We start from the raw sequence: 16,039 nt of genomic DNA on the forward strand, positions 1-16,039 counted from the left end.
TAGCCGGGGGAACTTCACGGTAAAAAGTGCCTACCATCTAGCTTACAACATGCTAGATTCAAATGGGAGTGAAGATTGTTCAACCGGAGACCCGTGCAAACTGATTTGGAGGAAGCTTTGGCACTTAAATCTCCCACCTAAAATTAAGATCTTTTCCTGGAGAGCTTGTATTAATGGCCTTCCTACAATGGAAGCAGTAAATCAGAGAGGGATTTCCCATTCCAAGACCTGCCCGGTTTGTAAAAATGAAGATGAAAATCTTGACCATGCCCTCCTTGGCTGCACTTCCTCATCATTGGTCTGGAATTTTTGGCTGGAGAATCCACTGAATACCCATGGTACTAAAAAATCTTTTCTTGACTCTACTATTTTCATTCTCTCCCATGCAACACCCCAAGACTCAGAGCTTTTCTTTACTATTGCTTGGGCCATATGGTACAATAGAAACAAGTTTGTTCATGAGGGTTGTGGGCTCCCTCCCAATTAGGTGTGGCTTATGGCAAAGGGTAATGTTGAAAATTATGTAGGCTCGGCATTGTGGGACTTCAATCTCCCAAGGGCTGCCCCTACTTGCTGGGTTCCCCCTCCTCATGGCTTTCATAAAATAAATGTAGATGGGGCGTCTTCTGAATTGGAAAATTCTTCTAGCATCAGTGTTGTCATTAGAGATAGCTTTGGCAAAGTTGTAGTTGCCCTCAGCAAGCCTCTCCAAGTTTGTTTTACTGCTGAACTTTCGGAAATAATGGCTTTGGAGCATGGTGTTCTTTTGGCTCAGGAGCTTCAGCTATCCAGGATCATAATTGAATCAGATTCGCAGAACGCTATTCAAGCAGTCCAAGACAAGGCCACAGGCAGCAGCTATGGGCACATTGTGCAGAGTATTCTTCAAGCTTGTGAATCCTTTGAGACCTGCATCTTCAAACATTTAAGCAGAAACTTCAACTCTGTTGCTCATGAGCTTGCTCATTCTGCTAGAAGAACTAGATCCCAGCACCTTTGGATTGGAGTCACGCCCCCATGTGTAACTTCTTTTATTTCTAGCTGATATGTTTGTAACATGTTTGTAATTTGAGCTTCTATCTTGCTCTGCAGGTTGTCTCTGTATGACTCTTTGTTATGGTTTAATTCCATACCACTTCCCTTTCAAAAAAAAAAAAATATACAAAAGCTTTATCCTTTAGTTGACCAAATACTTACTTTTTAGTTTGGGTAAATCTCTTTATACACATTTCTGCGCATACTTATGAAATGACACGATTTTACAATTTTAATTGAAGTTTTAAAACATGATTTTTAACTAATGTAGCACTGTGTGTCTCGGACACTAATGTACATTTGGAATTAAATTATAAGTTAGTTATTAGTTTTATTTATTTGCTATGGTATTTTCAGCAAAACATCAATTAATTAGTTTTTTGAGAATAATTTATTTAGTTTTTTATTTTTTGGTTGAAAATGTACTAAAATATACTTTTACTTTGAAAAAGTGAAAAAATGTAAGGTTTTAAAAAATTGTACATAAAAGTAAAAAGAAAAAAAAGAAAAAAGAAAAAGAACTAACTTATAAATCAATGCCAAACAGAAACTTAGCTTATTTTATTTAACTTTTAGTTTTTATCTTTTATATATAGTTCTTTCAACAAAAAGCTAAATAAGTTTCCAAATTGACACGTGTGCGTTTGATAACCAATTATAAGCTAGCTTTTTACCTAAATTATCCATTATTTGTAAGTCTCACATTACTTTTTGTCTCAGTTCTATTTCAAATAATACAAGTTTCTCATTTTTAAAAATAAGCTAGTTTTAGCTTTTTATCTCACGCTATGCAAATGAGTAATGCAAATACCACAATTTTTATTACAACTTGCTCATGTGGCAAGTTATAAGTTGTGGAATTGTGAACCCACATTGACCTACCACTTTTACTCCATAATTTGCCATGTGAGCAAATTGTAGCAAAAATTATGATCTCAACATTTCTCTATATGCAAATAAGTCACTGAAAACTTCTCAAAAAAAAAAAGTCACCGAAAATAAATAATTTTCAAACTGATAAGACAAAAAACTAAATAAGTTGTTCTCAAAGAATCACAGGAGTTTTAACTATCACCCTCTTTTAATATCTGATTATTCCTACAATTGCATGCCCTTCCACGATACCCTATCTCATACACACCAAGTTATGACCTCCATTTTTAGTTTAATTCGGGGCAGTTTCTTACCCTTACCCATACCCATACCCATTTGTAGTTCCTAGTGAGTTCCTACCTACCAAACTAGCAACACTTGGGGGGCCCTTTTACTTCCTTTCCAAAATTCCACAATTATATATATACTTTTTATAAACTGCCTTTCAGATATTTTCGCACTTTTCTCCCTTTATTTCTCTTTCTTTCCTTTCATTTTTATTACCCACTCCACTTCGCAAAAAACTCACGTTCCTCTCAAGTTTTTTGCTTTTTTTTACCCTCTCTTTCTTTCTCTCTCCTTATTTGCTCGTTAAAAGCATTTTCTAGAGAGAGAAAGAGAGAGACAGAGACAGAGTTTTAACAAATTACAAAACAAAATATTGGTTTTGGGTCTCTCTCTCTGTTTTTCTGTGCCCAAAAAGGCATTTCTGGACAGAGACGAAGAAGAAATTGAAAAACAAAAGAAAAAAAAAAAACCCATTTTTTTTTCTCAATTCGAATTTTCTCTCACGGATCGCCATGGAGTTTGTAGGTAGAACTGTGAAGAAAGATTTCAAGGGCTTTGGGGTTTTCTCGGGGACCGTGAGATCCTACGACGTCTCCTCTGGGTTGTTCGAGATCGTCTATGACAACGGTGATTCCGAGGAGCTCGGTATTTCCCAACTCACTTTGCTCTTACCGGCCCAAGAAGAAGGAGAGGAAGAGGAAGAGGAAGAGGAAGAGGAAGAAGAAGAAGCGCAAGCTCAAGCTCAAGCTCAAGCCCAAGGGTTGTTGGCTGAGGAAAGTTCGCTGCTTGGCCGGAAGCCCAAGAAGCGGCCCCGTATCGAGCCGGAGAGCGAGGTCGGTGGCGGTGCAGGTAATGCTAGCGTTAATTTCGTGACTGATTTGAATTCTAATTGTGATTTGAGTAATGGGTTTGGAGGGAATTTTAGTGGGAATTCGAATTCTAACGGTAATTTAGGTGATGGGTTTGAGGGGAATTTGGAAATGGGAGATGGGTTTGTAGGGAAGGAGGAGAGAGAGAGAGAGTGTGTGGAGGTTGATAGGAATTTGCATGTTAATATTGAAGAAGCACAAACCCTAGGGAAGGGGAGTGGAGGTGGAATTGGGATTGGGATTGGGGAGAATTTGAATAGAAATGATGTGTTTGATTTGAATGCTGGGTTTAATTTGAATGAGGAGGTGGATTTGAATGGTGATGGGTTTGATGATACCCATGTTAAGCCTGAGGACAATGTGAGGAAAAGGGATTGTATTGATTTGAATTTGGATGTCAATGGTGATTTAGATGATGATTTGGGTGGCGGAAATTTGGGGGTTTCATGTTCGGGAACCCAGAAGAGGGAATGTGATTTTGATTTGAATTTGGAGGTTTGTGAAGAAATTAAGGATGCAGATGGTGATGGTGGAGTGGTGTTTAAGGCTAGCGACTCTTCTGAGATTGTTGAAGAAATTCAAAAGAAAGATGTTGAAGAAAAATGTGAGGAAGATGGTGGAGCAAATGGGCTTTTGAAGCAAGCTGATTTAGATATCAATGAGGGCTTATTGATGCAGGGTATTAGTGGGTCCCTTGACCCTGCGGTCGCAGATGCATCTTTAGGGTTGGTTGGACTTGAGAAGGAAAATAGTGTTGAGGGTTGTAGTTCTGTGGAAGTTCAGTTGAAGGACGGTGTTTCTGAGGCTGGTGCTACAGTTGTTCATGGGGACCAAGGCAACTTAGGAAGTCCATGCAAACAAGGAAGTAGCCGGAGAAAGAGAAGAAGAAAATCAGATAATTTGAAATCCATGACAGAGACAGTTTTGAGAAGAAGTGCTCGTAGAGGGTCTGCTCAGAATCGTGTTTCGATGACTTCATGTGCTGCTGATGATACACCGTCCCCTGCAGTTAGTGCAGTAACAGAGGAAGTGCCGGTGATTTCAGGTTGCGAAGCATCTGAAAAGATCAGTGCTCTTCCCTTAAAGCCGCAATTACCCCCTTCATCACAAAATTTGAATTTAGATGAAATTCCTATTCCTGACCTCTTTTCTGTCTATGCCTGTTTAAGATCATTTAGTAGTTTATTATTTCTGAGTCCCTTTGAGCTGGAGGATTTTGTAGCAGTATTGAAGAGCAAGTCTCCTAGTACATTGTTTGATTGCATTCATGTTTCTATTTTGCAAACTCTGCGGAAGCATTTGGAGAACCTTTCGAATGAAGGTTCTGAATCTGCTTCTAATTGCCTGAGGTATTCTTTGTTCCTTGCCTCTTACTATTTCCAAGTAAAATAAATTGGTTTGAATATATTAGTGCTTATTGTTTTCTCTGTCAAAATTTTGATGTAGGAGTCTTAACTGGGATTTGTTAGACTTAATTACGTGGCCGATTTTTATGGCTGAGTACCTACTGATTCATGGTTCGGGATTGAAGCCGGGTTTTAATATTAGTCACTTAAAGCTATTTAAAAGTGACTACTACAAACAACCTGCCGCCGTAAAGGTTGAGATACTTCGATGTCTGTGTGATGATATGATTGAAGTGGAAGTCATAAGGTCTGAACTTAATAGAAGATCTTTGGCAGCTGATCCTGACATGGTTTTTGATCGGAGTACAAACCTTGGGATTAACAAGAAAAGGAAACTTACAGTAGATGATTCTGGTGGCTCTTGTTTGAGCAAGGAGGTTGGTGAGGATGCCACTGACTGGAATAGCGATGAATGCTGCCTTTGTAAGATGGATGGAAGTTTAATATGCTGTGATGGGTGTCCTGCTGCATACCATTCAAAGTGTGTGGGAATTGCTAGTGATCTTTTGCCTGAGGGTGACTGGTACTGCCCTGAGTGTGCCATCGACAGACATAAGCCTTGGATGAAACCACGCAAGTCACTTCGAGGAGCAGAGTTACTGGGAATTGATCCTCATGGTCGGCTATATTTTAGCAGCTGTGGTTACTTGTTGGTGTAAGTTTTTCTTATATTGTTTACATAGTTAAATTGAATATAACTTCTACTACTAGTCTACTACTCTTAATAAAGTAATCATTCTTTTTATGATAAGTCACTTCTCTTGATATAGATTTCCCTAATAATATTGTCTTAAACCTTTAAGCCAGCACCTGTTTGGCCTTATTAATTACCGAGAATGATTTATTTTTCTAGGAAAGAGGATAGTTTCGGTAGTGAGACTGCAAAACACCATGAACATGGATTTTACAATTTCGTGATCCATACAAAGAAAATAATTTGTGTATCCATTTTTGAGTAGTCAGGCTTAGGATTAGTTATTTGTCTTGAATTAGTTGATTCCTTGAAAAATATTAGAAACTTATTTATCAAAGGCTCATCAGTTTTCACCTTATCAGTGCTGGAGTTTTGATTATTCTTCAGTGGCCATGATATTGTGCGTCAGTTTTTTTTTTGTCTGTTTTTTATTGGTTGGATTTAAACAGTAGAGTGGCTGTCATATTTAGTTTTTGATTAAAAATGAACTTGTAGCATGATCTTTTCTTTTCTGAAGGTAGTGTTGATTTTTTTCCCTTTCAAAGTGTATTGTCAGACTAGGAATTGATTTTTTTTTTTTTACTTTGTTTTTTGAATGATTATATTTCATTGGTTCCTTTTCTTAAGCATGGGCATAATGATATGCATCATCCGCTCCTAATAAATTCTTTTGTCATAAAAAGACGCAATACATATCTTTCATGATGAACAATTTCTCATGCTACTCTTGATCATCCTGATCTGTTCTAGGTTATATTATGTCTGGATTTTGAATTTGCAGGTCAGAGTCATGTGACACTGAATCCTCATTCAGTTACTACCATAGAAATGATTTGGATGTTGTAATTGAAGTGCTAAAGGAGTCAGATATTTCCTATGGTGCCATATTAATGGCTATTTACAAGCAGTGGGTTATCCCCCTCAGTTTGAATGGGGCTAGTAATTTGGACCTGCTGAACCATTCTGTATACTCAGACATTCTTATGAAGGGACATAGCCCAGCTATTTTAATGACCTCGGCACCATTGACATCTTCAAAAACAAATACTGTGAAGAATGAAACTGATGATGCAAGAAAAGTTAAAGAAAACTGTAATAGCGGATGTTCTGTGAACTTGTTAAATTCCATGACTGCAACAGAAAGTCCACATATGAATCCAGAAGGATCAGCTGGAGCCACACAAATGAGTGTAGACATTCAGAATTTTCAAAATCATGGGCCCCATGATTCAAATAGATCTGAAAAACCACGAAGATGCCGACTTTCTAGAGGCTGTCCTTTGACATCTACAAGCGTAGATGTCAAACGAGAAAATAATATGGAAGCTGCAGATCCTGGCCATTCCTCATCTACTATAACTACTAGAAAGAGAGAGAGATCCCCTATGAATTGTGGGATTGGTTACATGAACTATTACAGTTTTGCTCAAACTGCCTCATCTGTTGCAGAGGAGTTGATGCCTAAATCATCGGACAAAATCAATGAAAACGCTATTATAACAGAGGAGGATATAATTGCAGCACAGATGAAGGCCATTGTGAAGAAATCTACCAAGTTTGGTTGGGCAAATACTCAGAACCTAGATGTAGATGCAAGGAAAGAGAAGTGTGGGTGGTGCTTTTCATGTAGAGTTCCAACTGATGACAGAGATTGCTTGTTTAACATGTATTTAGGAACTTTTTGGGAAGGTTCTAAAAGTGATGTGGTTGGGCATCAATCAAAAAAGAATAGGAAAAGCCATCTTATAGATGTCATCTGTCATATTCTTTCTGTTGAAGATCGTCTGCATGGGCTTTTGTTGGGTCCATGGCTGAATCCACATTTTACCAAGTACTGGCAAAAAAGTATTCTGAAGGCATCTGATGTGGGGTCTGTTAAACATTTATTGCTCACAGTGAGTATTCTTTGCTTCCTCTCTATTTTAACTTGATTATGAATCTTTTGGGGTACAACTCATTATAAATTAGCTGGGCTTCTCATTTTGGGGTTCACTTTGACCTAATATTCATTTTGTTCAAATTGAAACGTGGTGCTGGACTTTCTAACTTAATTTTAAGGCTTTCTTCTTGCTTTACTTTCTAAATGTGTATGCTTTGCTATGTGGTCTGCTGTTTTCTTTGGGAGTTTATTTTAGGGGCGGGGGTGGGGGTGGAGGACATGTTATTGGTTCTTATTATATAAAAATATCTAAATAATAACAGATTTGCTTTTGTTGGGTCTTTAGTCCTTGCCTTAGGTGGCAAGGAAGAGGGTTGGGGTGCAGAGACAGATTTCCCTGTCTGTTACTTGGGTGGAGTTAATCACTCCTTGGTTTGAAGTGGCCCAAATTGCACCCCATATGCATCTTCTGACTTCTTATAATTAGCTATCTTTATAATTCATTCTCGGAAACTTTTGGGGTAATTTTTGTTGTTATGGAATGTCCACAGTTGGAGTCAAATTTGCGTCCTCTTGCACTCTCAACTGAATGGTCAAGACATGTGGATTCTGTTGCTACTGTGGGTTCAGCTGCACATGTTGTCATTAGTTCATCACGGGCATCCTCAAAACATGGTATTAACCGGAAAAGGGTTAGGTCTTCAGAACCTGAGTCGAATCCTTCTTCAAATGCTGCTAGTGGATTGGGTATATTATGGTGGAGAGGTGGTAGGCTTTCTCGTAAAGTGTTTAATTGGAAGGTTCTTCCTCGCTCCTTGGCATCAAAGGCAGCCAGACAAGGTCTGCATATTGTCTTCTCTTTCTTGTTGGAGTCATAGTGTTTACAATTAAGTCAGCTGAATAATTATTCTGAATTTGTTTGAAGTTTAAAATTCTGCAGCTGGGTGTGTAAAGATACCGGGCATATTATATCCTGAGAATTCAGAATATGCAAAGAGAAGCAGATATGTTGCTTGGCGATCTGCTGTTGAGACAGCAACAAGTGTAGAGCAGCTTGCTTTCCAGGTATATCTCCTGGAAATTCTCCTGGAAATTCCAGTTTTTTTTGGTATCTGATGTTTAGGTGTTGCAATGGCCTTCCTGAATTATTTCTTGCTTTGAAATACTTGCGTTTCTTGGCCAATGAGCTGTAGCTCAATTGGCACCTCCTCCCCTTATTAAGTCCTTAGTGGAGGGTGATGTCGTGGGTTCAAGACCCACCGGGTGTGTAACTTACCAATCAAAAAAGAAATACTTATGTTTCTAGACTTCCATCACTACTGCTGGCAAAATCAGTGTGGTTTTTTAACACATTCACTCGATGAGAATGACCTCAATTTATATATGTAACTATTTTGTATTTGTGGTAAATATGTAATAATAATATTTTTAGCGTATAAGTTGGCTTTTATTACACGGTGATATATATATATATATATATATATATATAATAGGCCTTAACCACAGTAATTGCCAGGCCAGGACATTTTTCAGACCTCACTTGACACTTACACGTGGTCATGAATTGGATACCTTCTGTAATTCTTGGACCACTAATTCATGTAAAGTTTACAGGTTAGAGAGTTTGATTCAAACATTAAGTGGGATAACATTGAAAACACACTCCCTCTCCCTGCATTGGACAAGGAAACTATTAAATCAATCAGATTGTTCAAGAAAGTTATTATCCGAAGGAAGAGCACTGAAGGGGAAGTGGTAAAATATCTTCTTGATTTTGGCAAGAGAAGAGTTATCCCTGGCATTGTTAAAAGGCATGGGTCCCCTCTGGAAGATTCCTCTAGTGAAAGGAAGAGATATTGGTTGGCTGAATCTTATGTTCCCATGTATCTCTTGAAAAATTTTGAGGAGAAAAGAATTGCCCGCAAATCTAATGAGATGAAATCTAGGAAACTTCCCGAGGTTGGTAGAGTAACAAATAGACGCCTCCAGAAAAGGGGATTTTCGTATTTGTTTTCCAAGGCAGAAAGATCTGAGTATCATCAGTGTGGGCACTGCAATAAAGATGTCCTGATCAGGTATTAAATATTTCTTATATTGCATGTATTTATCTCTTATACCTATCAATTGCTTGAACTCAATTTCTCTGATAGGTTGTCCCGAATACTTTAATTTTACTTTATCTGAACCCTAGATTTCAATCACACCTTTCACGTTCCTATCAATTGGCCAAAGTATGGTCCTGTAATATATATATATATATATATATATTTTATAACTAAATAATACTAAATTGAATAAAAAGAAAGATAATACAAGGAACCAAAGCACACAGGAAGTGTGCTAAAGACATCAGCAATAAAAACTACAATGCATGAAAATTAGTATGCTCCTGTAATTTTGAATGTCTCATGCAGGTTGAATAAATATAACTAAATAATACTAAATTGAATAAAAAGAAAGATAATACAAGGAACCAAAGCACACAGGAAGTGTGCTAAAGACATCAGCAATAAAAACTACAATGCATGAAAATTAGTATGCTCCTGTAATTTTGAATGTCTCATGCAGGTTGAATGGCATTAGATGGTATGGGAGAGAGAAATAAGAAGGGTGAAATAGGTTATAGGTTGTTCTGGTTAATTTGAGAACTGGGTTTTGTGATTATAATTTTTGCTCAAGAATTCTTATGTTCTTAGTCTCTCATTGTTTGAGTTAAAATATGCTCATATTTTCTTGCCTGTTAAGTATTTTCTCAGTTCCATTTTAATTTTTCATCTTACTGACTTCATTTCTTCATATGATGAATTTTTTTTATTTTTAATATTGGCAGGGAAGCTGTGAGCTGCCAGCATTGTAAAGGTGAGTTTTTGAATTTTTGTACTACGACCTTTTCTTTTTGTAACTATTATGTTATTTTGTGGTTTGTGTACAATTTAATGAGAGTTTATTTATGTTTTTAAAAAAAAATATATATATATATATATATAAAATTTAATTTCTTCCATTATTTTTGTGATGGATTGTGCTCAACTGTATTGGGATTTGGAAGATATGGATATGTTTTTGCATATCATCTCGGTGATCAAATTTATGTTGCCCTTTTTATTCTTTGTACTGGATTAGATATTTTTTTCTTTTCAATTTTTACTTGTCTCTTGCATAATGTGTATTGTAATAGCACAAATTATTGTTCTAGTGTGTAGTTGTTAGTTTATAGCTGAGGACAGGAACTATATCAAATGGGCGCAAGAAATGTAGTGAATTTAACCTTTTTTAGTTTGGCACTATACATCAAAGTCACTAATACAGTGTGGCACTGGTTATGTTGTATCCTAGTTGGCTTTGATGAGCTATGATGAGTCTCGAAGAAAATTTCTGTGGAACTATAGAATTTCTTTATTAAATAGCTGCTATTGACTATAAAGCAAGAGGTAAACTCTGAGTTTGTACCATAAAAGATTGTTAATTTAGTTTCCCTTTAATTATTTACTTTAGACACTTAGGTGGCATAGATAGTTGATAAGTACTGTCTGTTGAGATGATTTTATTTGTTTGTTGTAAAAGATGCATACCACTGCTAAAATGTGACTATATGAGGTAAGTCAAGGAGAGACCTGAAGTGGGAGTGGAAAAGTGAAAGGACAACCATATATTAAGCTGTGAAATTTACTCAATATGATCAAATTGTATGTATAATGATTACTAAAATTGTGGGGCAATGTTTTATCATTAGCTGCTGACCCATAGAAGCTTGAGAAGAGGTTTTTGATACTAGTACACTCAGCCTGTTTTCAAAATAATAATTGGAAATGGCTAACCATTCTGATAACATATTTCTTCGGGTTTGATTTCCTACCCTACATGTTTTTTCCAAAATCCAATTCTTTAATTGTTGACATGGTTTTGAATGAAAATTTCATTGTTACTCCATGGTTTGTGTATGCCATAATGAAATCATCTCGTTATGTTTCCAGATTATTTAATTACACATTAGAAAGAAAGAGTGTATACCTTCCAGATTAGTCATTTTGTAAATAGCCCAATATTTTCCTCCATCTTGCTTAGGCTCCTAAATAATGTCACTAGTGGAATCTATTTGTAATCCTAAGCTTTACTGATTTGGTCAACAGTTTTGCTCCTGTTAGTGGTATTAATGTTCTTTTTAAAGCTTCTTTATGCAGCTTAGCTGCCTCTGCTGCTCTCATTTTAGCAAATATAATTTCGTGTTGCAAACTTTCCCTCATTAACATTGTTGTGTGGTTCATTACAGATAAATTGATAATTTACATAAATAAATTGTGTTTGTCTTCTGTTACCTTTTAATGTGATAGCTTCAAGGTTGATGTATGTCATGGAGTTACTTTTTACATTTTGAGTTTAGTGAGTGACCTGATTATTTTCATATTTCAGGATTTTTTCATAAAAGGCATGTCAGGAAATCTGCTGGGGCCATCACTGCTGAATGTACATACACATGCCACCGATGCCAGAATGGGATGTCTACCAAGGTTGTTGCAAAAAGAGGGAAAACTGGCACCAAAGGAGGGAAATTACAGACACAAAAGCGGAAAAAAGCCTCCAAAGTTAGCAGACCAGTGCGACTAAAAAGTAGAAAAAAAGTAACAAAGGTTGTACAAGTACGATCTAAAAATAGTAAAAAAGTTCCAGCTTCTGTACCTCTGCGTCGTTCACCAAGGAAAGCTAAAGGCTTGTCATTACAAAATAAAAAACTTGAACAACGCAAGAAAGGGAAAAAGATTAAATCCAAAAAGACGACATTTCAGAAACCGAAAAGAACAGCTTCTTGGCGGAAGAAAAGAACTCATATTTACCATAGTTACTGGCTTAATGGTCTCCGGTTGTCTAGAAAGCCGAATGATGAACGAGTGACTCATTTTAGGGAGAAAAATATTCATTCCTCTTCTGAGAATTTGTCTGTAACTCTTGGTCAGCCCAAATGCCTTATTTGTTGTGAAGCAAGATGTTCATCTACACTAAATTATATTGCTTGTGAAATTTGTAAAGGTACTTTACTTTTCACAGTTCTTTATTTCTTCTTGTTTTGGTTAACTCTTTCATTTTTCAATTGTGTATTTAGTTATTTGATGCTGATGAGGGACAGAATGCATGCTGAAAGATCTTATCCTTTTGCTATTAATCTTTAATAACATAAGATTTTGTTGCTCTGTTGAATTCCTTTGTACATAAATTTATCATAACATATTTTTCTTCATGATATTGTGCAGAGTGGTTTCATGAAGATGCTCTTGGACTCACTCCAGAGAACATTGATAGACTTATCGGATTTAGGTGCCACATATGTTGCAAAAGAACCCCTCCTGTCTGCCCCCATGTGCTAGATGTGAAGAGTGATGTGTCCCAGTTGGTTGAGGCCCAAAGTAATGATGTGGTCGAATGTAATGATGAAGTTTCTAATACTGTCCCACCATTGAGCGAGGTATATTTAAAACAACTTGGCTCTAATACCTGTACAAAGTTTTCATATATTTTTTGTTTTTCAGGAGGACCAACTATTGGATCATTAGATTTTCATTTTTATGGAGGATCAACTATTTTTTTCCATTTGGGCCCTTTACAAACTGTTGCCTAAAAATCCCAAGGCAGCCACTTATCCACCTGACAGCCAGATCCTGGATCAACTATAACTTTCTAATTCATATGCATCCTTGGTAAAGACAGCATTGGATATTCCCCAATTGCAGCGCAGAACTTTTTTACTATAAGCTTCTTTAGTCCCTTGCAAAACACAATCCTAGCTTTGAAATCCAATTTGATCAACTTCAAAATAAGTTCTTAAGGTCTGATGAGGCCATTGTGAACTCATAACATTTCTTTGCAACCATAAATGTTATGTAGCAGCAGAAAGAGAGAGCGTACAAAGTTTTAACTTTGAAGCTCCCACCTTTGAGATCTCTGGCACACCACTAAATTACCTCACTTCAGCAGTAAACAGGTTGCTCTATGAAACACCAATCCAAAATCTGTAGCCAAATTATTCGAGGAAAAGAGCAATTGAAAAAAACAAATGATACCTACTATCAATGAAATTTCTGAGGAACACGCATAAACCAATACCCTTATAACCCCAATCCACAATTCTGTCATACGTGGGTAATACCAAACTCCAGCAGGGAACAAAAGTTTTCATAAATCTAATAGCCTCCCAAGCAGAAGCACTAGTAAACTATGCTGATTTAGAAAGAAGCCTTGAAACTTAATCACTAGCCTCCATTTTCAACTGAAACAATTTGCTTTCAATGATTACAAGATCTTCTGTCCTTGCTTTGTTACATTTCCAACAGGCTCCTTGTTTGATAGTAGCCACTTTAGCATGAAAAGAACTAATGTTTTTCTTGCGTGTATCATAAATCACCTTATACCCATACTTGGGATAAAAGGTCCATCTGAATGCCAGAGGAACACAGAACTACCTTCCCCAATTGAATGCTTGATAAAAGAGATGGTTTCATCCCCTAACTTCAGAAGTTTTCTCCAAGCAAATACTAGGAGGTTTTATATTTTATAGGGCTTGGGAAGTAGAAATTCACTTCTTTAACATGCTGTTTAGATGTTTTCTTTATTGTATGTATTGTACTAGTTGAGTCTTATGGTATTCAGCGGTTCATAGACTCTGCTTGATGCTGACAAAATAAGCCATCTCATCTTTAACAGTGAGTTTTGATTTAAAGAAAAAGGAGAGAGAGAAGGGGGGGTGGTGGTGGTGGTGGTGGTAATTTTTTAATAATTGTCTAAAAATTCTCTTCTAGAACCAGAAGCAATTAGATTGATTTTTTATTTATTTTATGGGATATTAATAAATACTTATATTGTTTTATGCAATTAACGTGATTTGATAAAATAAAAAAAAAGGTTTCTGATTTGATAATCTGTTTGCAGATTGCTTGCAATTGAATTCTCTTGGTATTCAGTGGGGAATACCTCTACATATTTGGACTCAGTTTCATTTTTTCTTTTGTAAAGAGGGATGCTTGTTATTTTATTGAGATATCCTTTGGATAAAAACAGTGAAGGAATGGATAATTATGAGCGGGTTTCAAAAGATTCAACTGCAGATAGCTAGAGAGAGTTTCAGACGATTCAACTGCAGATAGCTAGAGATCTTCAGCTAAGAAGAACTCTTTGTTCTAGGAAAAGAAACATTGAATGTGCTAGTGGGCAAAGCAGTGTAACCAAGCAGAAGGTTGCGGGGCAGCAAAGCAGTGCATTGAAAACCATTACAAGTGGGGAAATGAATCTGCTTTAGAAAGGAAGGAGAGGTATATAGTTCACGCCTTGAAAAAGTTATTATTCTGCTCAAGAAATAGAAACATTATAATATTTACAAGCAAGTTTGTTTTAGGTATGTCATTTGATGCTAAAGAGTTTATTTTCCAATCCATTGATACACCAGAAAGGTTATAAAATAATAATATAATAACAACAAAAATAATAATAATAACAATAAAGGCTGTTTATGTTTATTGTACAGAATCCAGTATGCAGTGTTTTACTATAAAATTCATAAGAAAAAACATCTTTAGAAATGTGCACCTACGCCTTCATGAGAATGGGTTCTTGGTTGAGGTTATGGGCTAAAGTCCCATGGAGTGTGAGTTGCTTACCCATCAAAATATATGTGGTTAGGGGGTTTTTGTTTTGTGACATCTTAAGGTTCTGTGCACCTTCACCCTCATTAGAGTCGGCTGTTGGGTTCAAGTCCTTTGGGGTGTGTGAGTTTCATACTCATAAAATATATTTGTTTTTAGGTGGTTTTTGTTTTGTGGCATATGGCCTCTAAATTTTGTGATTTTCTATGGTTACTTATACAGACTATTTAGTCAAGTGACATCACATTTAGCCCAGATTATCATCTCCAAAAATTCCTGTGCCCTTGGAAATATATGTAAAAGGTATTTTTGGTAAATTAAGTGACATCACATTTAGCCCAGATTATCATCTCCAAAAATCACCTGTGCTCTTGAAAATAAAATGTATCTTTTGTACCTAATCCCAAGATTACATTCTATTTTCTTGATATTTCTCCTCTACCTTTTTTTATTATTTTATTTTAAAAATTTTTTATTTCAGGATTTTCATTTTGGGGTTATATCTTAGAAAGTATTGGTGTCTGTTGTTTTCCAGGTCGTTTAAAATGTGGAAGTACCATCTTTGATACTACAAATCTATTGGGTTTTGCTTTTTATAGAGACATATATAAGATATTCAAATTTTATCTTTGCAGGTTTTCAGTGATCTTCAGAAAAGAGCTATCAATGATATTAAGTCAAAGAAGGCCTAAAAGGCCGGGTGCCACCACCAGATGCTGGGTATCCTGTTCGGCCCTAAGTTATTCCTGATGGGTATTGTCCAAAATTGTTACATTCAAATCCTAGAACATTTTTAACATTCTTTATCTTGTTGGGAGGGGTTTTGGTAAATACTGACTTGGAAGAGTGACTTGGTTTAGTTTTAGTTCAAATTTGAGGCTAACAATTGATTGGGAAAAAAAATTAAAGGTAAAGATAGAATTAGTTCATTTAAGGATGTTAGATATTTCTGATCAATTACTGGATATTCTTGTTCTTACCCAGCAACATCAATCATCATAGTGCTTCAGTTTAGAAGCTTTAGATTATTCTCAGAAAATGAATACCTGTCTTCCAAGCTTGTTAGAAAAATCTTCATTTTTGGACTAGCACGTGAGGATGGTAGTTGAAATTCTAGTAATGCCTTTTCTTTTTTTAATGGTTGTAATATTGTTGTACAGGTCTAACACAGAGAGAGAGAGAGAGAGAGCTCAATTTTCTCTTATTAATTCCTTGTTGATAAAATGTCATTCAAAGCTACTCGTGTCAACCTGGGTTACATTGAGGTCTGATGTGTAGGTATGATGTTGAAAATGGAGGTGGGCTTGTTGGATTATGGTTATCAAGAATTTCATCATCACGAAGGAACAGAGAAGTAAAAGGAACTA

At 36.3% G+C, this 16,039-nt stretch overlaps 2 protein-coding genes across 2 annotated transcripts; both read left to right on the top strand.

Moving 5' to 3' along the window:
• Positions 1–496: 496 nt before the first annotated feature.
• On the top strand, positions 497–1,107 carry LOC115950147. The gene is made up of 2 exons (XM_031067400.1): positions 497–1,021; positions 1,093–1,107. Exons 1-2 carry the CDS (start codon positions 497–499, stop codon positions 1,105–1,107), a joined length of 540 nt encoding a protein of 179 aa, XP_030923260.1.
• A 1,418-nt stretch (positions 1,108–2,525) lies between these two features.
• Positions 2,526–15,732, top strand: LOC115981737 (DDT domain-containing protein PTM). Its single transcript, XM_031104071.1, has 11 exons — positions 2,526–4,414; positions 4,512–5,126; positions 5,947–7,060; positions 7,596–7,884; positions 7,985–8,109; positions 8,659–9,119; positions 9,875–9,903; positions 11,455–12,069; positions 12,291–12,502; positions 13,963–14,342; positions 15,308–15,732. The coding sequence occupies exons 1-10, from the start codon at positions 2,709–2,711 to the stop codon at positions 13,975–13,977; spliced, it is 5,181 nt and encodes a 1,726-aa protein (XP_030959931.1). The 5' UTR covers positions 2,526–2,708; the 3' UTR covers positions 13,978–14,342; positions 15,308–15,732.
• The last annotated feature ends 307 nt before the right edge of the window (positions 15,733–16,039 follow it).

This window comes from Quercus lobata, chromosome 1, assembly GCF_001633185.2.
Source record: "Quercus lobata isolate SW786 chromosome 1, ValleyOak3.0 Primary Assembly, whole genome shotgun sequence".
NCBI classification, from domain to species: domain Eukaryota; kingdom Viridiplantae; phylum Streptophyta; class Magnoliopsida; order Fagales; family Fagaceae; genus Quercus; species Quercus lobata.

Coding starts and splice junctions, on each gene's coding strand:
- LOC115950147 (XM_031067400.1), top strand. CDS start 497: ATGGCAAAGGGTAATGTTGAAAATTATGTAGGCTCGGCATTGTGGGAC.
- LOC115981737 (XM_031104071.1), top strand. CDS start 2,709: ATGGAGTTTGTAGGTAGAACTGTGAAGAAAGATTTCAAGGGCTTTGGG. Junction 4,415..4,511: donor TCTGCTTCTAATTGCCTGAG/GTATTCTTTGTT, acceptor ATTTTGATGTAG/GAGTCTTAACTGGGATTTGT. Junction 5,127..5,946: donor AGCTGTGGTTACTTGTTGGT/GTAAGTTTTTCT, acceptor TTGAATTTGCAG/GTCAGAGTCATGTGACACTG.